This window comes from Dipteris shenzhenensis, chromosome 19 (assembly GCF_047967505.1).
Source record: "Dipteris shenzhenensis isolate YYH24624 ecotype China chromosome 19, Dip_SZ_1.0, whole genome shotgun sequence".
Taxonomy (NCBI): domain Eukaryota; kingdom Viridiplantae; phylum Streptophyta; class Polypodiopsida; order Gleicheniales; family Dipteridaceae; genus Dipteris; species Dipteris shenzhenensis.
In genome coordinates, this window is record NC_141614.1 from 9543590 (window position 1) to 9570477 (window position 26888).

General features: G+C 41.3%; 1 protein-coding gene across 2 annotated transcripts in view; it reads left to right on the top strand.

Annotated features, from left to right (window-relative positions):
• Window positions 1-15452, top strand: part of LOC147890038 (UMP-CMP kinase 3-like) — a 62343-nt gene extending 46891 nt beyond the window's left edge. The window contains exons 5-11 of one of the 2 annotated variants that reach the window (XM_087390456.1): window positions 208-325; window positions 411-567; window positions 11771-11851; window positions 12007-12114; window positions 12222-12290; window positions 14568-14682; window positions 14953-15452. In XM_087390456.1, coding sequence (XP_087246582.1) covers window positions 208-325; window positions 411-567; window positions 11771-11851; window positions 12007-12114; window positions 12222-12290; window positions 14568-14682; window positions 14953-15233 — 929 coding nt within the window. In that variant the 3' untranslated portion in view covers window positions 15234-15452. The remainder of the gene's footprint in view (window positions 1-207; window positions 326-410; window positions 568-11770; window positions 11852-12006; window positions 12115-12221; window positions 12291-14567; window positions 14683-14952) is intronic. The other variant, XM_087390457.1, reaches the window with a different exon arrangement.
• Window positions 15453-26888: the final 11436 nt, after the last annotated feature.

Consider the following 26888-nt stretch of genomic DNA (forward strand, 5'->3'; position numbering starts at 1 on the left):
GATTGCAGTAAATTCATTTTAATGATATGTAGTAGTTCACAAGAGTTGGAGCTAAAATTTGTATAATTTATAAGTGGAATATATTAGTTTAGACAATATATACAACAAATGGGGAATCACATTATCACCCTAAAATCAACAAAAAAAAAAAGTATCCAAGTGAAGACTTCTGACACGGATACGATTTGTTATGGCTACGTGCATCAGGTGGTCCAGGTAGTGGGAAGGGTACACAATGCTCAAAGATTGTGGACACTTATGGGTTTATACACCTTAGTGCTGGAGATTTGTTGCGGGCTGAAATAAAATCAGGTTCTAATAATGGGTAAGACTTCAATGTATGTGTGTTCTTAGTTGTATAGATATGAGGATTTTGCTTCTTAAGTTTGACACGTTTTTTCTTGTGATAGGGCCATGATAGAGAAGACTATTAAAGAAGGTAAGATCGTTCCATCAGAAGTCACTGTGAAGTTGCTACAAAAGGCTATGAATGAGAGTGGGAGCAACAAATTTCTGATAGATGGATTCCCTAGAAATGAGGAGAATCGTGCTGCATTTGAAGCTGTAGTAAGTCATTTTCTCTAGGTACTTCGATTTCATTCTTTCTCATTTTCACCTTTTTTTACAAGTAATGATCATTTGGCTTCGTCCACATGTCATTGACAGCTCATTATACGTTTGACAACGTTGAATTCATACTTATCCATTTGGAATGCTGTGTATAAGATTATATATTGTTGCCACATCATGGCAGTCCAAGGTTGAGAACCATACATAAATTGCAGCATCATTTTGCCTTTATGAGCAAGAATATGCACATGGATGTTAAGAATATTGAGTCCCCCACGCATCTTTGGTGAACAGAGATGTTGCACTGAAAGCAATCTCAAACTTTTCTTGCCATGTTTGGAGCACCAGAAGGTTTCCATAACTGTAGACATAAAAGATGTAAGATCTCCCTTGATGAACATAATAAGAGGCAAGTAAAACTAAATATATGCCATCAAAATGGATTGAACAATCTGTAGCCTGACATGCAATGGCCAAATGGCCAACTTCCAATATTCAAGCTTTTTCTTCAGCTTTGCAAGTATCCATTCAGACTGTTGGCGACGAGTAATCATCCAACCTAAAGGATAATCGAGATGGCGAACCAATTGAGTGGATTGGACAATTTCCCCCGGCCATAAAAGAGAATGCCAATCCTTGGAATGCAAAGGCAACAACTTAGATTTCTGAAAATTGACATGAAGACCTGCAGTCGACCCATATAAGGATAAGGCATGCATCAGGGAGGATAGATCATTCTCAGTATTATGAGGATTAAAAAATGAATCATTAGCATAAGCCTAAGCAATCATAGTGCTGCTTCCAGGAATCTCTAATCCACGCAACATGTCGGTCGCCACCAGATGATCCATGTATTGAAGCATGGGATGCGTGGTGATGGCATATAAAAGTGCACTAAGTGGACAGCCCTGACGGACCGAACAACGAAGAGTCCATGCTTTAGAAATATCCCTAGACAGTATGCAGGCAGCTTTACTGTCACCGTAGAGCCAATAAATAACATGCTGCAATTTTTGACCAAAACCCAATGCATGCATACTCTGTGATATAAAATCCCATTGGATTTGTCAAATGCCTTGGCAATGTCAATCTGCAGTAATAAAACATCCTGCTTTGTGTATTTGGCATATTCTATTCCAACGTAAGCATTTGCAATGTCATCTGTGATATGCCGGCGAGGAACACAAACCCATATTGTGCTGGGTGAATTTAGGCCATCATTTAGATTCCCTTTAATATGATCAACTACCATTTTAGTGATGATCTTGTAAATAACAAGCATGAGAGTGATAGGCCTCCAATCAGCCAAGAATTCACATATTTGCTTCTTGGGAAGAAGTTTTACTACCCTTTTTTCCAAGAATCCAGCATGTGCTGATTTTCCCAAGCAAAATTGATCAGGCACAGCAAAGTTGATTTAGGATATTCCAGTATGCAAGAAAGAATTCAACAGTAAGACCATCCCATCTTGGAGATTTCCATCTACCACAGGATTTTACCGCATCGGATAATTATGTCTCAGTGAAAGGACTTTCTAGCTTCAGAGCCTGTGCAGGAGTAACAATGGGAGAGACATGCTGTAACAGTTGGCTTCTCGCTGCTGCAAGAACCTCTTGTGAAGGAGAATTTGCAATCCCAAAAACGAGCAACACATGCTGCAGCAAGTTGTGCTCGAGAAGAAGTCCAAACCATTTGGCATAAGAGCACGGCAAATACTTGCAGATTGTCTCTTGTAATATAGAATTCTTTGGATGAACAACCCTTATCCAAGAAATCTCTTTCTCTTGCTCTTGTCTCGCATTTAGTGATTTACTTTGCAGACAAAATCTAGCTGGACATAGAGATGTGCTTTCTTCCTTGGACAAAGGCCAAAAGTGGCTAAGCTCAGTCAAAGATTGGCGAGTATTGTTGGCCCGAGCAATAGTGTCCCGCAAGTTTTTCATATAAATTTTGCCATAATCCCAAATAACTAATTGCATTCTAGCAATAAAAGCATCTCAAGCGTAATCCATATCAATGAAACTGTGAGGCAAAAGAGGCTTACAGGCATCATAAACCATTGCCTTGTATGCATCATGCTCCAAATAACTGTTGTTTACAATGAGCAGCCTTCTTTGTGACAGCCTATTATCAAGCATTTCGTGTAAAGAAATTTTCAACCGTAAGGGGGCATGGTCGGAATTGTTGCGGGTTGACCCTATATCAACGATCCAGGCGAGCCTGATAAGAAAGTGCATTATGTTGGAATGTGTAGCCTAGCAAACATGGTTGTGATTCCTTCCAAAGATCAGCCAAACTGAGCTAAAACAATAATTGAGACCAAAGATGCCTTTCAAAGGCCAGCATATGAATATGACCAAATGTATTATCTCCCTGTTGAGGGGCATTATTAAAGTCTCCACAGAGGAAAGCATGATGTCTCTAGGGATATCACTGCATATCATCCCCAATCATACCTCCACCAGGAGACGATTGCAGGGCATAAACAAAAGCAAATTCAAAAATCTCGCTCTGAATAAGACACTGAATAAGAATCCATCTAGCTTGAGTATCATCAAAGGCTGCTGCAATTGGCTAGAGATCATGCTTTACAAAAAAGACTACACCTGAGAAAGAATGCTCTCCCGCATAAAAGATGTCATATCCAACAAAATGACCATGTTACATATGCTGATTGTGCTCTTGTAGAGCCACAATATCAGGCTGCAAATTATTGAGATATGCCCAAATTAGCTTCCATTTCCCAGCACCACACAACCCGTGTACATCAAGTGTTAAACATTTGATTTGTGACAGCATATTTACAGTTTATATACAACGGAACTTAGCTTCACCATGGAACATTGCCTCATCTCCGACATGAAGATCTCGACTTGGAGGTGAACATGAGCTTCCACCTTGCTGCCTACTGACTTCTCCAACAAGGTGGACTGTTCGTGACTGTTTGTGGACTGTTCGTGGGATCTTCTCTGCTCTGCCCGCCATCCACAGCTCCATTATCAGCGCCAAACAGTCTGCCATGATGCTGCAGTGATTTCCGCCTAGTAGCTGCTCCTCAGTCCCTCCATTTCTGAGCTCCTTCACCCGCATTTCCGCCCTGCTCATCTCCATCTGCCCTGCCTAGCTATTCGTGATTGCTGCGCCTCTCTCTACAGCACGGATTTGCTGCGCACTGCTGCTTCCCTCTGCCCGCCACCTTCTATTTCCCACACTGCTGCTCTTTCCTAGCAATGCCTCTCTCCCTTGCGCACTTCTCTCTACAGCTAGATGAGCAGCTCGCTGTCCGCCATCTACAGCAGCACTACAGCCCTCTCTAGCCCGCCATCTACAGCAACACTTTGCTGAAACAGTTCACTATGAGATCCTCTGAGATGCTGGCCAACGAATGAAGCTGCCCATACGAATGAAGTGATTAACCGAGGTGATTTGTTATAGCTTATTGCGCTTATTGCACTTCTTTCCCAAGCATGGATTCTTCCAAATCAACTACCATTTCGTTTGAGAAGTTTTCTGGTAAGAACTTCCCTATATGGCAAACAAAGATGCGTCTTTTACTTATGAAAGATGGAGTGTGGCATATTGTTAGTGGCAAGGATAAAAGGCCACCATCAGATGAAAAGAAAATTGCACACTGGGAAAATTTGAAGTACAAAGCTCTTTCTTTCATTGGTTTGGGGTTGGGTGATGAAGTCATTCATCATTTTGATTTTGATTCCACTGCTCACGAATTATGGGCTAAGTTTGAAGAATTGTTCGGCAACAAAATCATCAATTCAAAGGTATTCCTAAGACAGGAATTCTTCAAGCTGCAAATGAAGCATGAAGACTCTCTTCTTGCTCACTTGAATCATATGGAATCCCCTTGTCACTCAGCTTGCTAGTCTGAAGGCCCCTGTAGGGGAAGATGATCAAGTTGCTATGCTCCTCTCGAGCATTGAGGAAATTTCTAAGTACCGGGAGATCATACCAGCATTGCGTGTGACACAAATGGATTATCATGACATGGTTGCTATGCTCATTGATCATGAAAGACGGTATGCAGACACTCCGGACTCCAGTGCATTGTACTCCAAGGATAAAGGCAAATTCAAGCCTTTCAAATGCAATCATTGTCGGAAGGATCGCTACTTCAAGAAGCTTGCTAAGCAATAAAACAAGGATCATGCCAACTTGGTTGGGGCTGCAACAAGTGAAGACGAAGAAGAAGATGATGCTTCGACACCGACTCATGCTCTCACTGCCGACATTAGAGATCTCTCTCTCCATTCAAAGGTCTATGTACCTGATGATCGGGACTTTTGTTTCTGATCTATTCTCTGTGTGCTTGGGTACTCTGCCTTGGGTAGTCCCCCAAAAATGCTTGTAATAATGCCTTGTGTGCTTGAGTCAATAAAGGTTCACAACCTTGGATTGTCCTCCTAAAATGTTGCAATCTTTCTGTTTTTTCATGTCTGACTCCCCACCATTCTGTTATGGAGTCAGGAGGGGATGTATTGTAGGAGCCTTTCTATTGGCTTTGATGGGTCTCTTTATCAAGCCTGAACGAGTTCCAGGATGTGGTGTATTCCCTAGACCTATGAGCGGGTCATGTAGCCATGCTATGATATGAGACTCTGAGCTACATGGGGTGCACAGATTAGTAGTCCATGATTGTCATGTTATGTTCTTGGCTTCATTCCAATAGTCCCTCACCTTTCCTTCATGGGGGTATGTTAGAATATGAAGTCAAAGTGTGAGTTATTTGGAGTGTACTAGGTCTCTAGGTGGTGTTTCTAGTGTATTTTAGTAGACACCATTCTACTTTATATCCTAGAGTGCCACATGTCACTATGGGACTTATTCCATATACATTGTGTGTTTTCTAGAGTCTAGTGTCACACACATTGTGTTGTACTTGTCTAGTCTTGTCACATTAGTCAACATCAAGCTTTCTATCATGTGAGTACTTTGGTTATCATTGCTTTGCACTTGTATCTTCATTTTAGTCTTTCCATTTCCTTTCCATTCTATCATGTGAGTACTTTGGTTATCATTGCTTTGCACTTGTATCTTCATTTTAGTCTTTCCATTTCCTTTCCATTCCGTGCCATGTACCTTCATTCTCCTCTGTCCCAAAGGCCTCCACCCATTCTTGTGGCTTCTTTTGGAATTTGCTTGTCATGATTGGCACTAATCTGTTTTAAAAGTAGCATGTTATCGTTGTTTCCCCACTTTCATTAATCCTATGCTAGTAAGTTAACCCTCTAGGGTTCTACCTTTGGCTAGCCACTAGCAAGCCTTGGTTGACCATGCATATAATAATTGAGCAAAGTAGGTGACTGAAACATTTGATTCCAACTTGAAGGAGGAGCTCTATCCCAATAAGGGTGCATCTCAGTTATTGTTGTATCTATGGGGTGAGATTTACCTAGAGCCTTTTCCTTACCCTGCATGAGGGCAGGTCTGAGATTTGAGCATAAGAATGTTCTTTTTTGAGCAGTTATTATGCTCATGCTGCAACCTCTGGAAAGTCTTTCTAAATAAAGTAGGGTTGAAATAAATTTTATTGTGAAATTCGCTATTGAGTATCATGAGGGAAAATTTTGATAAGAACCTTGAAGACATAGGATATAACAGAAAAAGAGAGCGGCATAATAAATGAGACAAGGATCAGTAGAAGATGGCTGGGGAGGCACAGGGAGAAGTTGCAATGAGGACTAGCAGAAGGAGGAGAAAAATAATTGAAAACAATAATCAGCAAAGGACACCAATGTATGGAAGCTGTAGCACAGTGCACACATCCAATTCTTATCTTGTAGGAGGACATGAAGGGTAGGGAGTGGAGCAGCGAGGTGCTATTGATAGGAGCATAGGCTTTCTGGAGCCTAGTGTATGTGGTGTTAGGTAGACTTGCTATTGTGAGAAGTAGACTAGTGTATGTGGTGTTAAGTAGACTTGCTATTGTAAGTATGAAAAATACCCACATGAGCAAGCTCAAAGCGGAAATACATCATGTTGTGCACGAGGAAACCCCCCTAAAACAGGGAGTAGAAAACTCAAAATGAACTGAAAAGAAACCAAAGTTGAGGCTGAAAGTCCCACCTCAACCCTAATACAGTCTCTAAGAAAGAGGGGGAACCCCTCCATTCCCTAAGGAATATAATTCTCTTGGCTGAGGCTGCTTAGGAAGAACACTGCATGCTTGTCCAACTGGCCATCAGTGCGTGAACGGTGTCAGCCCAAATACTGGCCAGGGTGTGCTAGGGATGGACTTGAGATTTGTCTAAGGCCTCTATGCATCTGGCCCTCCGAATTTGCCAAGCAGTGATGCTAGCCAGTTCTCCCAAGCAGCATCCCCATCAACATATACTGGTCAATAGCGAGAGAGAGACATATCCTCCAGAGAGCAAGTCTCGACTATGTGACGTCGAATCGATATGGCCCAAGAAGCATCCTACCACTCAAAGAAGATATGAGGCCCTGACAGGGAGAGCCAAGCCACTGATCCCCGCGTCATGAAGAAACGAGAAGGAGCAAAAGTACTGAGGACCCTGGCAATTCCCATCCAAATGGCTCCCGCATGCCTGCAGTCCCATAGACAATGATATCAACAGACGAGCACCTAGGACAAGTGGGGTCTACCCCAAATCTAGACCTCCACCTGTTCACTGCAATCGCTCCATGAATAGAAAGCAAAAAAAATAGAGTGACCTTTCTATTTCTTTGGGATCTCCAAAGCCTCCGCTGGAAGACCCTCTGTAAATCAGTGGAAACCTGATAACTCTCCCAATGAGGGGCCCTGGAAGGTCTCAAACCTCTACATCTGATTTGGGAACTTCCTGGCGTTACTAGCCGTGTAACCAAAAAAGGGAAGGCTCTTCTCATGGTTCCCTACAACAATACATTCCCACTCTCCGGGGAAACTTTATGGGGACTCCTCTAAAGAGACACAACCTCTAAGAACCCGAAAGATAAAGACAAGGGCTCGGATCAATATACCATGCAGAGTCCTTGCCCTGATCCAAAAAGCCTATGATCCTGGCAGACTGAAAAGGCATGCCCACAAGAATATCCTCTAAAGAAATAACTAGCTTCTGACCTGCCTGTGCTCCCAAAAAAGCTATAACCTGGAGGGGAATGCCTGTCCTCAAGAAAGCCCCCATTCACACGAAACAACGGCTTGTCATCTATATCCACCCAATCAAGGGGAAGGGCTGCATCAATTTGAAGTATCCTCCTTGCACATCCTCTAAGGTGAATAACCGTTTGCTTTTGACGAACTTCTGAAGTCTCTTGAAGGCTTTCCAAGAACCTACGGAGGCGGCAGGGCCTCTCTCCCACCTGGACCACTACATATAGTGAGACATACCAAGCTGCCTACCATTCATCAAGTATACTGTCATTCCACATAATCGGTTGCCTGTCAATCTCTCCGATAGAGGAGGGAGTAACTCTTCGAAGGATACTTCTGAAGCTGGCCCAACCCGTCAAAATCGCAACCATAAGCGGGGAGGAAGGAGACCTGAGACCGGGCTGAGGTGAAGATCCATCTAGTGCTGTCCATCCAATCTCCCCTTGAGGACAGGCTGCAAGCCTGAATACCATGAATGAAGAAATTTTTTCAAGGCTCATCTCCAGGCATAAGTCCTCTAACCACAAACTTGCAAAGCAAGGCCTTGCATTGCAAGTATGAATCTATGATGTTTAGACCCCCCTCTTGTGTGGGAAGGATCAAGGTGTCCCAAGCTACTTTGGCAATAGTGTCAGTAGTGCCATCAAGCCCGCTCCATAAAAAATTCCTGATAGGACTTATGAGCTGAGTCATACAATCTCTAGAAGTGCACCAATAGGAACACACATACCAAGCTATGGCCAGCAAAACCTGGTTCACAACCACCACTCTGGATGCAAGGTCCAGTCTAGCTGAACTCTAGAAAAGGAGTTTCCTCCTAATGGGAGAGAACTGGTGTGAAGAAGAGATACCCAAACTGACTTGGCATCCTAGGTGGGGAGAGACCTCCAAGAAGATGACAGTGTCATCCGCTAACTCGTAATCCACGTGGTCCTCTTCCCGTCTGAGCGGAAGTCTAAGCCCAGGAATGTCAGCTCGAGACCTAAGAAAAATGCTCATAGCCTCAGCCACAAAAAGGAAAAGAAAAGGGGCAAGAGGGCATCCCTGACGGACTGATCTGGAAATCTGAAACTTGTCTCCCCTAACCCCTCCTATGAGCACTTGGCTATGGGCTGACCTGTACAAGGCTGAGACCCCTTTGATCCATGCATTTGAAAATCCAAAGTGATGAAGGGTGCCCTCTAGGCTTTTTCAAAGTCTAGGAGTAGGATTTCAAGCTTTTGCCCGCTCTGCATGGCCCACTTAGAAGCTTCCCAAAAGGAGAATATATTATAAAAAATCCTTCTGCCATGAACAAACCCTATCTGCGTATCATGAATAAGATTAGGGAGTAAGGGATGCAACCATAGCAGGCAGATTGCTTTTGCCAGGATTTTTTTTTTTGTTGAATGCGGGTTTATATTATAAAGTCAAGAAGATATACAAGCTTTTTACATCAACAAAAATAACAAAACAACTCCTTCCCCTACACGGGGGGAGACCGTAATGAGATCTAAGAGTCTAACTGATCTAGGATGCATTTTAGTTAGCGTCGTCCTTCGGAACCACATGGGATACCACCTTGATGACAACTGTGCCTGGAATGTGAAGGTAAGGACATGGGCGTCGTCGTTTCTGGGTCTTTCCTAGCACTTCTTTGGCTTCTCTGGCTAGACTCTGGATTGTCTGCATAAATTGCTCCCTTGACATGATTTTGTTGCGCACTTTAGCTGAAACACTCGCCGGGTCCGCGCAAGACACTGGTCTTTTGTATGAAGGTAGGCTTGGCGGAGCTTTCTGTGGTTCAGCAGGGGTAGTGCTTTTCTGTGCTTGTGCATGCATGGCACTTTGTGTCGCTGCTCTCTCTTCAAGCGCACTGGCAGATACAGAGATAGGATCAATAGAGATAGGAGTTGTGGTCTACAGAGGGTCAGGCTGTCGTTCTCTTAGTGTTGAGGCTGTTCTCTTTCGTTTGCTTCCTTCTCAGCAAGTAGTCATATCTGCTCCAGCAGGCTGTTTTCTTCACGGGCAAGTTCATCTTCTTTTTGAGCGAATGCTTGTATCTATGTCTGAGCTGTGAGGATCTTCTGAAGAATGTCATTCCTGTGTCTGAAAAGCTTCGGAGTCCCCTCCAACCAGAGAATGTGCATGGTCAGGGAGAGGGGATACCACTATGACAGGGAGAGGGGCAACCAATGGGTCCAGGGGAGAAGCTACAACCGGGACTGCAATTGTAGCTGAAGCGTCCTGGATTGCGTGAGGTGCAACACTAGGAACAACCAAAATGGGAGACTCCAAAGCTCCTAAGGAGGTGGAGTCGAGGACGGCGGCCTCCTGAACTGACGAGGGTGGAGGCTGCGTACGAATCGGAACCCAACGAAGTGCTGCGGGTGCCACTAGGGGATGTGAGGCACCAGAGGCAGGAGGCGGCAGTACAGAAGGGACACTTTGTCGAGGAGCGCTCTGTCGTGGAGGAGCAGTACCACCACCTTGCCAAGGTTGAAGAGTAGGCGCATGAGCCGTCCCACCCCTGCCAAGGTCGAAGGGGAGCTGCTGTACCAAAAGGCTTTTTAGGCCTTTTCTTCTTCCTGGGGCAATCCTCCTTGGCGAAATACCCAAGGGTCTTGTAGATCCTGCATTGATCTTGTCTTCTTGCAACCTCCACTCTCTGTCGAAAGAAAGATCCATCCGGGCAGTGAAGCAAGATATGATCATCTGAAATGTTAGGGTCCTTTGTAAGGATCCTAACTCTAGGGACCCTGTTAGACCTAGTAGTTGCCTTTGCAGTAGCTGTCAAGGGCAACCTAAGGAGGGGGGGGATCTCAATGACCATACCGAAGTGCTCCCCAATCACATGAAGAAGGCAACGGTAGACCTGGGGGAGCTCGGTAAACCAGATGAAGAACAAAAACACCTCCTTATCCTCCTCCACAGGGTCAAAGCCTAGAGAGAAGGAAACAAAGAAAATCTTCCTGTGTCCCACGTATACAAAACGGGCTTGGAGCACGGCGCTTGCAGCCTCTAAAGAGTTAAATACAACCTGGAAATAACCTCTTCCCAAAAGGCGAACATCTCTAAATCGAGGGGTGAGGTCTGCGGGAAGCACAGCAAGCATCCAATATCTAGCTTGAGACCTGGAAGGGTGAGACCCATTAGATGCGTGCGATCAAAGTGGTCAACCATTCAAGCTCTACATCCTTCTTGAGCTACTGCAACTCGTCTTTAATGTGATAGTTTCGTGGCTGGTGGAGGCAGAGTAGGATTGGTTGAAAGAGGATCCACATCATCAGTCAAGGTGAGAAGGCCGACTCGAATAGAAGAAAGATCTGTCCATTCCAGAAAAGCTGTGGGAAGGGAAAAAGGCAAAGAGGGGCAAGAAGAGGATAGAGGAGGAGAAGGGGTCAGAGGAGGAAGCAGACAGGGAGGAGGGAGGCAAGAAAAGGGCGAGAGGCAGGTTGAATGGGCGGGGGAGAGGGTAGGAAGAGGGGAAAGGGGAGGGAGGAGAGGCGAGAAAGGCCAGGGGGGAGGGCAGGCTGAGAGGCGGGGAAGGGGGTGGGCAAAGGAGCGAGAAGGGGCGGGGGTGGCGGCGGGCTGAGGGCGGGGGAGGACAGGGGGAATGAGGCAGGAAGAATGGCAGGGGGGAGGCAGGCTGAGGGCGGGGGAGGAGGGGGCTGAGAGGGTGGGGGGAGGGGGGCAGGTAGGCGGGCTGAGGGAGGGAGGGGGTAGGCGGAGAGGGAGGGGAAGGGAGGGGCTGAGGGAGAGGGAGAGGGAGAAGGAGAGGGAGAGGGAGAGGAGAGGGCTGATGCATAGAGAGGGGGAGGGAGCAGCTTGGAGCAGCAGCCGTATTATCATCCTGATTATGAGTGTTGGAGTTATCAAAAAGTATCATATGTTCTTGAGCTGTTCAGCGAAATATGACCTCCTTCCAACACACCTGTACTAATGTCCATGTACACGCTTTTAAATGGCCTGTATTTTCTCAAGTTACGTTTGGATCCGGGCACAGCAAAAGCAAGATGAAAGTAATCATTTCAATAAGAATTATAATCAGCTTTGGTAATGGATGTTTTCCAATATTCCAATCTTTTGCTAACAAAATTTTAATTACAGACTGGAATCGAGCCAGAATTTGTAATTTTTCTTGACTGCACAGAGGAGGAAATGGAAAAACGCCTGCTAAGCAGGAATCAGGTGTCTTCCTGCCCATGGCCCCCAACACACACAAGGAAAGAATGTGGCTTCTGAAATTAAAAATCACAGTTTTTCATTCACAATGCCACACGTTTATTATAATGATGAATAGAAATGGGATGTCATGGCTCTGTTTTCGTGTGCATGCTCTGCAGGGAAGAATTGATGACAACATTGAGACCATAAAGAATCGTTTCAAAGTGTTTGTTCAATCCAGCATCCCAGTCTTGCAAAAATATGAGGAGCGAGGGAAAGTTCGAAAGGTAGAGAGATGAAGCTGGATGATTAAAGGAGGGAAACAATGTAATTGTTTTGCATCAATTTGACCTAAACTTTTTTTCTTTCATTTTAAACATCTAAGTTGTTGTAGATAAATGCATCAAGATCAATTGAAGAGGTATTCAAGAATCTTCAACCTCTATTTGTACCTTTCATGGAGGTGAGTCCTTCTTTCCTGCTCTTTTAAAAGACCGGAGAGGTGGTTTTCTGTAATCCTAAGTAGCTCTTTTGTTTTCCCCGCCATGAAAACCAAGTAGCTCATTTGATCCTATGTCTAGTTTAATTTCTGGTTTGTTTTATTTCTTTATCTTTGTCATTGTAATTATATATGTTTATTGAGGGCCGAACTCACTTCAGGGTTCACTTTTCAGACCTTATTAAAAGGGTTATAGATTGGCTTTTGTCTGCCCTGATGAGCAAATGACTCTCTTTGATCCCTTACATTACACTCTCATGAACCACTTGCTAGTAAAAAACTTCCTCCCTTAGACCCTTCATATTCACAAAAGACCCTGAATCGGATAAAGCTTATGACTACCAAAAGAAAACAGCTGGCAGCGGGTAGTAGTGAGCCATCTTCTTTCTCAAAAAAGACTTTCTTAAAGGGGCCTTTCGCTCATATTCTCTATCCAACATTGAGGTGGCTGCTGCCACTAGTGAATGATCTCTTGTAGACTTCCAATTAGAGAAATGGAAAACAAAGTAATCCAAAACTCCAACAAGGCCGAATTCAAAACTATGAAAAACCCCCTGGTCTAATACTACAGTCTAGTATGCAGCTTCAGTTGTCTTTTTTCTTCTTTGACTCCACACATTGTTGTCTTCTCTTTAAAAAATTCACCTGCGAAATTGTCTAATCCCAAATCTATTCTTGTAACGCAGTGGTTGCCTATCTGCCTGCCTATGTCAAAGTATCCCCAAACGTTTGGAATTGCTAGTGGATAAGGAAGAAGTGAAAGTGAATGGATTATCAAGATAAACTAAATATTTGAAGGAAAAACTGTCACCAAGCTGTAAATACTCCAAAGTCAAAGTTCTAGTTGACCATTTATTGATCATAATTAATGAGCTCTTCATTTATCTAATTATGTTCAAAGAGTTATATTTATTTGGTCAAAGTATGGACTTCGGTCAAAGACACTTAACCTCGGTTAAGTAAACCTAACCTTGGTTAGGAAGATTTGGCTTCGGCCATGATGGTTAACCACGGTTAACCAAAGAACCAAAGCATTGACTTCGGTTAGAGAGTGTTGGCTTCGGTCAACAAGACTTCAGAGACCAGCAAGTGCTGATTTTGTTTGATCTCGGGGCTACAAATAACTTTATATTACAGGATTTATAGCCCTGAGGCTGGGGATAAAGATGGAGGAGTTGGGTAGGGCTCTGGATGTTGACCAGATGTTCTATGGGAACCTTGTGGCAGTTACTCCCTTGATAGGGAAGCTCCGTCTTCATGTACAAAGTCATGTGGATCAGGAAGACTTCTTCATCTTCTTACTAAAACATCACGATGTGCTTTTGGGTATGCCTTGGTTCCATCGCAAGGCAGTGAAGTTAACTCTTCTTGAGAGAGTGTTGGAATTTGTACATAGGGGTAAAATACAGCGTGTGGTCGCCGGGAATAGGGGGGAGACTATCCCCATTGTATCAAATATTTCGGTTGGAAAAGCAATAAAGTCTGCAATTTCAGCGTACATGGTTTTTACAAAAGAGAGATTTTGAAGTGCATGCTGAAATGAGTGAGGCAGATCAAAATAAATTTCAGTTTCTTGTAAACTATAAAGATTGTTTTTGACACTTTGCCAAGCGAGTTACCTCCTGAGAGACCAGAAGATCATGGCATAGAACTCATTCCTGGTAGTGAGCCACCAAATAGGCCCCCATATAGAGTTAGTGCAACTCAGTGAGAAGAAATTATGGCCCAGGTGCAAGACTTGCTGTCCAAGGGGCTGATTCAGCCTAGTTCTTCTCCTTTTTGCTCCCGTGTACTGCTTCTACAGAATAAAGATGGTTCATTTCGTATGTGCATTGATTACCGTGCACTAAACAAAATGACCATCAAGAACAAGTTCCCAATTCCATGCATCGATGAGGTGCTGGACTAGTTAAATGGGGCTTTGATTTTCAGCAGGATAGACTTAAAGAGTGGTTATCACCAAGTGAGGATACAGCCTCAGGATGTGCATAAGACAAAATCAAATTGTGATACTGTCTATCTTATTGCAGTCATGATTTTGGCTGCACAGTAGAATATTCTGCTCTGCATGAATGTGATCTTATTCCTTTCCATTAATTCTATGTTCCTATCTCCCTGTTGCTCTATCTGTATTGCAATCAATAAGTTGAATTTCATAAAAGATGATTTCTGCTGAAAATCGATTTCAAATATGTCAGTCTAATTAGAGTGACTAGATGCTCACCATCTGAAATCGTACAGAAAGACTTGCTTCAATCAACAAAAGAACTCTTGCAATCTATTGACATGGGAGATTATGAAACGTATAAGAAACTTTGTGCTCCTGCACTGACAGCGTTTGAACCTGAGGCACAAGGTGATATTATCTTCTGTTTACTTACTTTTCCTGAAATTTTCAAGGATCTTCTGTATCCAAGCAAACCCTTCAAATGCTAATATGCTATGTTTGTGCCTTATATTTAAGATGTGTTTCTCTAGTGTGTGCATGCCATATATTTATTTTTATCTGGGTATTAAGATGTATTGGTCTAAGTCACCTTACGAAGAAAACAGAGCACATATTAGTTTGGTGGAATCTAGACTTTTCTATAAGCTTTATGAGTTATATTCTGCTTGAATTATTCAGGTCACTTGGTTGAAGGACTGGAATTCCACAAGTTCTACTTTGATGAGCGTCCATCTTCCACATCTGCACAGTCAGAGATTTCCTCCCCGAAAATCTCAATTCTTGGTGATAAAATCGGGCTTATAACATATACAAGGCTATGTCAGCAGACAGGAAGACAGGGACATGTAATTGTGAAATCTTATAATGAGACCAGAGTTTGGGAATGGAAAAAAGACAGTACTGGGAAGTTTGCATGGAAGAATGTTCACTTTCATAGGTCCAAGGCTTCTGTTGACTGACTTTCAACAGCAGAAATTCATCTGATTGATTTTTTAGAATGAAAATTTAGTTTTCCACATAATTCTCCTTTTAAAATTGCCAGGTCATTTCCAAGATTTTGGTCTTACGCTAGTCAACAGAAGGAAGAAAACAAGAAAACTGAAGATCTATACCGTGACCTGTGCTTATTGTGCGGTCATATATGCTTTAGTACACTGATTTTTTTGTTGGAGATATTATTTAAGGCAGATTTCTTTGTGTCAAAGTGCTAGTGTATATTCTCCTCTCTTCTTTTGGCATCTTTTGTAAAAAATAAACTCTTGAGATATGTTCTTTCTGTAGATGTCATGCGACAATAAATCACTGTGCTGGTACATTATCAATGTTTCTTCCCTTACATCATGAAGGTACTCAGTGCACTGTTAAGAGTGCACACTGAGTAATGTCAATCTGATTGCATACGTGTGTGCATTTATACATGGATACCTATGCATATGGATACACATGAGGATGTACCAGGAACATGCGCACACATGCACGTACATGCCTACAAACACAATCTTTTTTTTGGTGAGAAGAATATTTTATTGCTGTGAAATAATTACATTCATAGGTACTCCAAAAGCGGAGTAACTACTACTCAACCGAAAATCTCAGTATAAGCCATATATACATCATGGTCAATCAAATGAGTCTGAAAGCAATCATAAAACGATTGCCGCAGAGATCATTTGAGAAAAACACAAGATGGAAAAGTAGGATCACCAAAGACTCTATGATTTCTGTTCATCCATAGAGTCCAAAGTGCCGAGTAGCGCACCCAAACAAAAAATAAATCAAAACCCTATCTAGTTGGATGAAAACCAAATAATTAGAAGAACCTGCCAAAAGTAACAGTAGGAAATCTCGCTTGAAGCCCCTGACGAATGAGAGCGAGGAAATCACAAGTATGTGGACAGTGCCAGAAAATGTGAGGCACAGATTCAGCAGAATGTAGACATCGGGTCGGTGGCAAATAGCCGAGGCAATATGTCTATGCGCGAGTAACTGCCCAGATGGAAAAATGCCAAGTAGGACTCGCCAGAGGAAAACCTGTTGCCGAAGAGGGACTTTATAATGCCAAAGGAGACGCAGCCGCTTTCTCAACCACTTTGATGGGCGATCCATATGCCAAATAAAATTGACTCTGTCAGAAACCCAAGACGGAGGTAACAACACTTTATACAGAGAAGGCACTGTGATATGTGACAGCTTCAAAGGACGGGTTGAAGAAGAGGAAGAATGGAGAGTCCAATCCTCAAGCCTATCTTGAAGTTCCAAACGAGGTACGGGCAAGAAGGATTGAAGCATTTCTGAAATTTTATGCCATAAAGGACGAGAATGAGCTTCCAAACCATACTTGCTAGCAGTCGCAAAAAAAGATAAAAGAGTGCCATCATCTTGAAGTAAATCCGCCACAGAAGCAATACCTTTGAAAGATATAAAATAAGAACGCCTGGGTTCTTGTATAGCCAAAGGAGGGTGGAATACTTTGGACCAATAAATATTCTCAGCTCTCAAAGAATTTTCGAACAAAGAATCCCTGCCATTCCATTCCAAGTGGGATAAAATATGCTTCCAATCAAGAAGCAAACGAGAGACAAAGGGGAAGCTTTTGATCTTGCCTTGAATAGAGCTAAGTAGAAAATCCCACTGAGTAGGTTGCAAATGCCCAAAAGCAGAAGTATCAATATGCAACAAAAGAGAGTGGATCATGAAAGCCCAAGGCTGATCCCCTTGCATAAACTGCAACATCATTTTTTCCCTATGAGCAAGTATATGCACTTGAATATTGAGTATGTTCAAACCCCGGTGCATCTTTGGAGAATAGAGGCGATGCATAGAGAGTAATCTGAGACTTTTCTTGCCATTTTTTGAATGCCAGAAAATCTCCATGATAGCAGACATAAAGGAAGCCAGATCTGCCTTAGTAAACATAATGACGGGCAGATCGAATTGTATGTATGCTATCAAAATGGATTGCGTTATTCGCAAATGAACATGTAATGGCCAAGTTGCAAGCTTCCAATATTCAAGTTTTTTCCACAGCTTTGTGAGCACCCAATCAGTTTGTTGAGAACGAGTGAGCCCCCAACCTAAAGGATAGCCAAGATGTCGAATCAATTGAGAAGGTGGAACAATTTTCCCAGGCCACAAAAGACTATGCCACTCTTTAGCATGCAACGGCAAGAGATTGGATTTTTGAAAATTCACATGAAAACCAGTAGCCAAGCCATATGTGGAAAGAGCCTGCATAATCAGGGAGAGATCGCTCTGAGTATTTTTCGGGGTAAAGAAAGAATCATCAGCATATGCTTGAGCGATCATGCTGCGGCTGCTAGGAATTTCCAATCCATGCAACATGCTAGTGTCCAAAAGGTGGTCCATATATTGAAGCATTGGACACTGCCACTCCCATCAATCATTGGATTAGAGAAGGATGTTTTGAGAGGGAGACACTTTGGGGCGACATGATGTTTTACATGATGGAGGAAAGCAAGTCCCAGTTTGCTCCCTCAAATTGTTTCTGGCACGTCATTTGGGAGGAAAGAAAGTATCCTACAATGCAAGTTTTTGAGGTCTTCCTGTGAGTCCAGCAGCCCTTTTATTAGCTTTTAGTTGACAATGTGTAGTGATGTTTGGGATCGACCTCTATCTCCTACCTCATGAGCAGGCATTGAGAGGTTACAGATTGAGATTTAACTCTCCACCTCTGATGTAATTGCATTTTGGGGTTTTTGTGGAGTATTGGTATGGAGATAGCTCTCCCACCTCTGATGTAATGCGTTTTGGTGGAGTTTGGGATGGAGATAGCTCTCCCACCTCTGATGTAATGATGGTACTTAGTTGTTTTGAATTGAAGATACTACTTTTCAGTGAAAATCAAGACACTTGATTGGCCAAAAATTAGGGCATATCCACGTTAGTTTATATGGATCTCTACAAATTTCTTACTAATCCTGAAACTTCCTTTCACTTTGGGATACGGGGGAGAAGATGAAGGTGAAAAAAGATATCCTCAAGGTCTGAATTGTATGTGATGGAAAGCGGAGAGGCGTTCCTTATTATGGCACTATATGTTATCATAGAGAAGAGCAACAAGTTGATCATGGCTAGGGCCAATTTATGTAAACAGTGTGAAATGCATGCTTTGCGGTTATTACATCACATGCTAAATATTGAAGTGTAGCAAAATGAGGATGGTGAATTTTTGAGCCAAACAACATACATTGACTCAAGGATTAAACAATTCAAGATGTTGGATGCCATACTAGTCAACACAACCATGAACCAGACACAATATCTGCAAGCTTTAGAGCAATCCTTTTAAGGATCCTATGGAAATTGAATGCCATACTAGTCAGCATACTAGACACAACATTCATTAGCTTCAAAGTGGTCCTTCTTAAGGATCCCATGGATATTGGATACATTGACACAATGATTAAACAGTTTAGGATGTTGTATGCCATACTAGTTAGCACAGCCATGAAGACTAGACATAATATCTGTAAGCTTCAAAGTGATCCTCTTAAGGATACCATAGACTGATGAGGATTTTAAAATACCTCACTAAGACAATAGACGATAAGCTATCACACCTCAAGGACAATAGTGCCACAAACCCACAATTTATTGGTTTTTGTATTGTAACTTAGGGACGTATAGCCAAGCATATTCAATTTTGGATACACATTCGTGTTGTCAATATGCATCATGGTCTAGCAAGAAGTAGGCCATAATGGCATTACTTGAGTCTCTCTCTTGCTAGGTCCACTCCCCCCTCTTTACTTTTGGTAAGAGAAGATCCTATGCCAATTGTAATTCAGGGCTCTTAATTTCTTTTGAATGGGTTTATTCCCAAATTTTCATGTGAGTTCCAAAGCTTGGTTTTGCACTTATGGTACCTTGTGAAAGGAAGGGTTGTTAAAACCCCTGCTCATTGATTTGATTCTTGGTGAAGAGCTTATTTTCTCTCTTTGTAAGAGAAGATCCTATCCCAATTGGAATTCAAGGTTCTTCATTTGTTTTGTGTGGGTTTATTCCCACTTTGACGTGTGAGGATTAGATCCATTTGTGGGGGACATAAGGTATTACTTCTTGGTAGAGAAACCCACCTTGCCATAGGCTAAAGATAGAATGAGCCCTTACTTTCACAATACACCACAAGAGGAAATCCAAGCTCTTATCGGGTCTTTTGAACCTTAGAATCTTGCCTCTATGAAGGTATTATTTAATCAAGACAAGCCGTAACATACAAGAGCATAGTAGTGCAAGGGCAAGACTCCCTCCACATGGTGCATTGCTCAAAATGTAGAACTCAATAAATTGGGGTGGCCAATGAGATCGACAACGTGCATACAATATTGTTCCTGGGTTTTGCACGCCCAAGTGCATCTGTCATCGATGTGATGCTGTGATGACATCAGTGGTGGCCAAGTTGTATGTACAAGCACATGATGCACTAAGAGCGAAGAAGGATGCCCATAATAAGATGAATGCCAACTTGATTGAACATTTCATAGAGGAATACAATTGCCCAAGTGATACATCTACGAAAGCCACCTTCATCTCAAGATGCAATTGGTAAACTTGAGAATGCAAGATGGAGACGATGTGATGGACCATTTGGAAAATTTGAAGGTCTTGAAGGGTAGACTAGCTAAAATTGGCTTTGATACAAAGATTGTAAGTTTGTACAGTGCATACTCTAGAGATTCTCACATCATTTGAAGGCCTCATGGTGGCAGTCGTTGCTAGAGAAATGGCTATCAAGTCAAATGAAGCCTACTAATCCAAGGGGAGGATTGAAAACAAGGTGTTGGGAAAGAATGTGCATTGGTTATCAAAATGCAAACATGAAGTTGAAATATAAAACTAGAATAATAACATAGTGGAAGTTCTTGGTTCAAGCCTACTTCAAAACCAGTAGACTTCCTCTATGACATATTTTCATTTATAGGTATCACATTTAGTCTGGAGGTCTCTTAGGTGTTGTCATGCATGTGTTGGAGGTTGAATTGGATCCACTTGTTTCAATTGTGTCTTTGGAAATTTCCTTTTCCAATTTTGCTTCTATCAATACCTAATCTCTTTCAATTACTTCAATAATCATCGTAGCGCTATATACATTGTTTAGTAGTAGTTATTTCTTTAATCAAACATTGTAGCCATCATTGTTTGATAGCTATAATGTTTCAAATTCTCTTTCAATTACTTCTTCAATAGTCATTGTAGCACTATATACATTGTTTAGTAGTAGTTATTTCTTTAATCAAACATTCTAGCCATCATTGTTTGACAGCTATAATGTTTCAATTTCTCTTGAATTTCTTAATTGCTGTCTTATTAGTCATTTTCATGACACTATTTTGTAGGTTCTTGAAACAATAATCCATAATGTTAATTCTTCTCTCTTTTTGTATAAATCTTCATGACTATAAGGATTTGTCGATGATATGATTTAATTTAGACTCATCATTATTCCATCATATGATGTAAATTGTATCAAAAAAGTAACTTTGGAGGATGGGCTATGAATACTAAGTCTCCACATCTAGGTTAAGGTGACAATCAATTGTTTTTGTATTGGAGTTTTGAGAATATGTTTATTCCTCTTGGATTGATGTATCTAGTAACCATCTTCACCCAAACAAAGCAATAAATTCCTTGGGGTCACCCTTTCCTAAGATTTCTAGCATGTATGAAAGTGGATCATGTTCATTGTCAAGTTCTTCAGTGATTTTCTCAACTATCACATTGGATCATTGGTATAGATGGCTATGTATTGGTGGTAATCCTTTTGAATTAGATCCCATATGGACTCCATTGCTAGTTTTTATATTCTCTAATCTAGTTAGATCTTTGTCTTATGAGAGTTTTGGAATTATGAATTAAATACCCCTGAATTGGTTGTAGTAACTATGGTAATAATTCTTTAAGTAAGTAAAGATGAGATATTTGTTAAGATATAGAGTTTTTCATAAATCTTGTGACTTGATTCTCCTATTTGTGTTTATATTTTCTCCTAGGTGGTGGTTTTATGTAACTAGGGCTACTACTCCTAGTTAGCTAATTTGGTTAGATCATTTTGTGCACTTGTGGAAAATTGAGTGAGACATTTTGTGGCTAGAGCGCTTTGTGCACTTGTGGAAAACTTAGCGATAAATTTCAATTCTAATCATAAATCTTCATGACTTCAAATATTTGACACTTAATGGATTAAAGAGACTAGAGAAGGTTGCACTCAATTATGATTCATTTGGACTAAGTTATAATGAGTTATGTGCAAAATACTAGATGAAACTAGCACATTGATTAGGCAAACAAATGATGTAAAAAAATAATTGTTAATAGAATAGAAAAATCCCACAAATTTTCTTTTGAGTGGGTGACATTTGGGTTTTGATGAGTTTCAATTTGGTTCCCAAACATCCAAAACATATCCTTTAAAACTTGGGATTGAGTTTGAATAAAATTTCCAAAACACCCTTTTTTTGGGCATTTGTCTTTCTCTTGATTATGAATAAATTAACTAAGGCTAAATTTGTCTAACTATGGTTACATTAACAAGTTATAGTTAGTTATCTTAAAGATGATTATTGGGTTGGGTTAAGTTAGGGATTAATGGTGGGAGGGGAGGGGTGACGGGGGGTCATTGGGGTAGGTACAATGGCCGAGGAGGGCAGGCATGCATGAAGGGTGTAGGTGAGGTGGCACCATCACGATGAAAGGGGGGGGAAGTTGGAGGGGGAGATGTGTGAGGGAATCGCCACCAGCGAAAATCAAGGGGGGATTTTTGGGGGAAGGGAATGAAAGGGGAGAATTCAAAGGGGGGCAAGGAAAGGGGGCATGCTAGGGATCCGCCATCTATAATCAAAGGGGGAAGTCTGAGTGGGGAGTAAACAAAGGGGGATGGTTTAAAGGGGCATCAGCACGATCACCATCACTAGTGCAATCATGGAGGAGGGGGGGGGAGAAAGCTAGGGGGAGGGGGAGAGTGGAGAGAGGGATGAGGGAAGAGAAAGGGATAAGTTGTCATTTCCTTGTGGTGCCCTCATGATGCATAGTCAATAAGGTAGGGGGGAGAAGAGAGAGAAAGAAGTGCAGAGGGGGGGGATAGAGAGAGAGAGAGAGAGAGAGAGAGAGAGAGAAGGGGGGGAGGGGGCGGGAGGGAGGAGTAATGAGAAAAGTAAGGTAGATGAGAGAGAGAATAAGGGAGTGAGAGAGGAGAAGGCCCATGGGAGGGGGGGGATGAAAGTGTGTCTTTTTTCTTAGCTTTTCTTTGATGTTTTGAGTTCATCAAAGCTTTGACTGTGTGCATATATTTTATTAAATATGTCCTAGAATAAGTGATATTTAATACATTTGATACGTTTCTTCTTGCATGCTATTGTTTTTTAAGATGGTGCCCTTGTCATTGAGGCAACTAGAAGAAGATTGTATATGCCTACTATCAATATGGACAATGTAAAGATCATGATTCTGATGCTAAAGATGTTGTCAAGCTAGATAATGTGACACCTCCTTTCATGAGTCCTAGTATTCTTGAAAGAAGACATGGGCTGAAAAAGGGGATGAAATTATACAGACAATATTGCAAAGATGTCAGATAGAGGCACAAGAGGTAGGCAACATAAAAAACCACGTCAACATATTTATGTTTAGGATTTGAAAACAACTCATGCTTGAACAACACTACAAGCTCCGATGAAGGACTTCATTGCTTGTAGTTTTCCATTTAATGTAATTAGAAATCCTTTTTTATGGATGACAATTTGGTATACTAAGTACAATAAGATGAGAATTGATATTTAGATAAGATAAAAAGCACTTTGAAAAATACCTCACGAGGACAATTTTTGACTATGTGTGTGCATAAAAATATAGCATTGCTATTGATGGATGTACCTTCAGAAGAGATCTACACATACATAAGGATGTAACATTGCCATTCAAGGATGGATGATTTTTCAAAGAATGTGATGTGCATATGTACAAAGGGGCTAATTTTTTTGGGAAAAAATGATACATCCTCGAAAGCTAAGACTTTAGATTAAATTGTGAAGATATACAAACATACTGTTACAATAGTGGGTGGATGTCACAATATAATTTCCATCGTTATTGACAATGAATTGAATAACAAATCTATAGGTGCTCTAATCACATACAAATACAAAGTGATCACTTGGGCCCCTTGTGGTCTATACACCTTGAATCTTCTTCTACAAGACGTTGGAAAGTTTCCTTTTAACTAGCATGTCTTGCAAGATAAAAATTTATTAATGAAGTTTGTTGATTGTCAATACACTATTGCATCATTTAGAATGCATTTGCATAAGGTATTACAAATGTCTTATCAAACTTAATTTGCACCTTATCTTGTGAAGTTTGTTAAGGAGTATCAATACACTATTACATTGTTGAGAACACATTCTCACAACGCGTTGCAAATTTTTTCAACAACTTGACTAAAACAAGTAAAAAATTGCATCAGTGGAAACCATCATAAGTCTCTTATTTTGTAATTGCTAGAGCATTATAGCTATCTTGCAAATGGTTTTTAGTTTCCCTCATGAAAATTTGAGGCCGCTATGAATAGAGCTTGAAAAAAATGAACATTTTCATATAGGTTTCGTAGGAAACGGAGAAGCGAGCAAAGAGTTATGACCATTTTAGCAAAACATGCCAAAACTGTCCCATATACAAAGTCTGCTCTGATCAGACAGATATAAGTTTTTCTGCTACACTGATAGAGAGAGGCAATGATTTCTCTTACTGAAGGGGTTGCTTCCACATTACATATTGGAATGAGGTCGCCCTAAAGGGTAGACAATTCTTTCAGAACAGATCCCAAAACAAGCCATACATGAGCACAAACAGAGCTCCCGAGTGAAGAGGGAAAAATATGAGAAAATGGAAAAAGAAGAGAAGATCTTGGTTCTAGAAGCTAAGAAAGCTCCCCAATGGAAGAGAACTACAAAGAAGAGAGGGGCTAAGGCTTAAGGGGAAGGAGAGGCATAGAACGAGCTAGATACAAGGCAACGGCGAGGCTACAATGAGAAAATGAGATGCTTGAGAGGGAGGGGAGGGGCTTCTTTTATAGTGCAATTCTCACTCTCCTTTACCATTTACATTTCTTGCCAATAGATTCTTTCACCCCCATGTGACATAAGGGTACGGGTCACCATCAATTGTCCTTTTAGGCACATTTGTACAAGTGTCCCATCAAAAGATGCTTCTTTATCCTCTAAAGTGGAAAAGTCAAGAGTTCCCCCCACATGGAGCCCAAGAGGTTCCTCTCTCTTTCCACATGTCAACATCCTCCATATTCCACCTAGGAATTCTAGAAGGATTCCTCTTGATCCCACACTCCTCCACACTCTTCCACATGCCCTCCACATGCTTACCATGTACTCTCTCTATTATTTTAGTACATTATTGAGTCCATGTAGGCTTTTGGCCCACTCTAAATATATGACTCATTTCTATTTCCCAAATACAATCTAAATAATATTTCACTCCCAAACCACTCTATCCTTATACCAAGGTATTTATAATTTATACCCATGGTATTTACAATGATGCACTCCACTAATCATCCCACTAATTATTATAATTACTACCAAGCCCACATTAATAACCATACATAAAATAAAGTAGTCAACATCAAGCGATTGACAAGCCACAACGAGAATGGAGGTATATAATTTGCAAAGTTCTAAGGTCGGGAGGTGCATAATTTGCAAAATTTCTATGCTTTCACAAGGTGCTGAATGGGATAGATTAGGACATATTTTGTCTTTAATTAAGAATTAGTGTTGGTAGGAAATAAGAGTCCTCGAGTAGACATTTTTAATCTTAGTGAACTTCCCAAGAAATCCACTCTCCGACTTCTCAAAAAGGTGGACTGTGGAGCCAACAAATTACAAAAGGTTACAAAACAACAGGTGAATACGGTATACCTTTTTTCATTTCGGCTTGCAACCCACGGCTCGTACTTGTTGGACTTCCCACAGCTCCTTAATAATTTATTGTCTAGTATCTTCCTCTTTGTGCTAACTTCGGCCATGATCCATGTTCCATCCTCAAATCTTGGGTCTTCTTTCTAGAATTGCTGGCTAGAATTTCCATGCAGACACTACACTTTCCACTTCCTAAATTCCCTTTGTTAATGAAGTAATCCTTGACTTGTATTCCGGCTGTCTGTAGAATACACTTCTAGCCTCTAGAAAGCTTTTTAAAAACGACGGCGTCAACCCTTTCATGAAAACGTGTATCCCTGTTGCCGGTCCAACTGCCTTTGCTTGCCAGATTTCAATCTTTTTTCAATCCTTTCTAACTTACCTTGCCGACATGGAGGCTATTGTCTACTGTGCATCCATTATCGAAAGCAGAACCAGGACTACTTGTTCCATAAACAATGTCTGCTGCATAAACGTGTAAAAATCCTGCAGCTATGTAGTCGTGTAGAAATGCCCTAGTTATAAGAACTTTTGCCTCGAAATATCGAGACGACTCCTGCATCTTCCGGAAAACCTGTAGCCTACAATGAACGCCTAGTGCATGCTTCCAAGCTGCCTTCAAAGCATCGCCTTGACGAATTCACTGTATATTGGCGTCTTGGCTATAGCTTCACCAGCATGCTGCGCCCATGCTATTGCTTGACTCGAATAGCAGTCGTAAGTTACTCCACAGCCTGATTGCCATCGTGCTTTCATGCAACCTATGGTATCCCATGCTAACTACTCTAGAATTACCTAAGGCTTATGGCTCCAACGAGTGCTTCATGTCGGAATTTTACAAAAATACATTCTTCTTGGTCGAGTAGGATTGCATATTTGAATGTCCAATCAATCATCAAACGAAGTGCCGATAAATGCAAGTCACAAAATGCATATTTATTTTACTTCTCGTCCTGAATATGACATTTAGTCTCCATTTTTCAAAGACAAATATGCTATTACAAATGGAGTGCACATCAGGAAACATAAAAGTCAAATTATGATTATCATTTGTTGGATAATTCCACAATGAACTAGTTTGGCATAATGTGTCTCTTCATAAAGGGACTCCTTTTCAAGCTCTTGCTATCAAGTGGACTCCTATATTACAATTTCATTTAGTCTCCATTTTTCAAAGACAAATATGCTATTACAAATGGAGTGCACATCAGGAAACATAAAAGTCAAATTATGATTATCATTTGTTGGATAATTCCACAATGAACTAGTTTGGCATAATGTGTCTCTTCATAAAGGGACTCCTTTTCAAGCTCTTGCTATCAAGTGGACTCCTATATTACAATTTCATTTAGTCTCCATTTTTCAAAGACAAATATGCTATTACAAATGGAGTGCACATCAGGAAACATAAAAGTCAAATTATGATTATCATTTGTTGGATAATTCCACAATGAACTAGTTTGGCATAATGTGTCTCTTCATAAAGGGACTCCTTTTCAAGCTCTTGCTATCAAGTGGACTCCTATATTACAATTTCATTTAGTCTCCATTTTTCAAAGACAAATATGCTATTACAAACGGAGTGCACATCAGGAAACATAAAAGTCAAATTATGATTATCATTTGTTGGATAATTCCACAATGAACTAGTTTGGCATAATGTGTCTC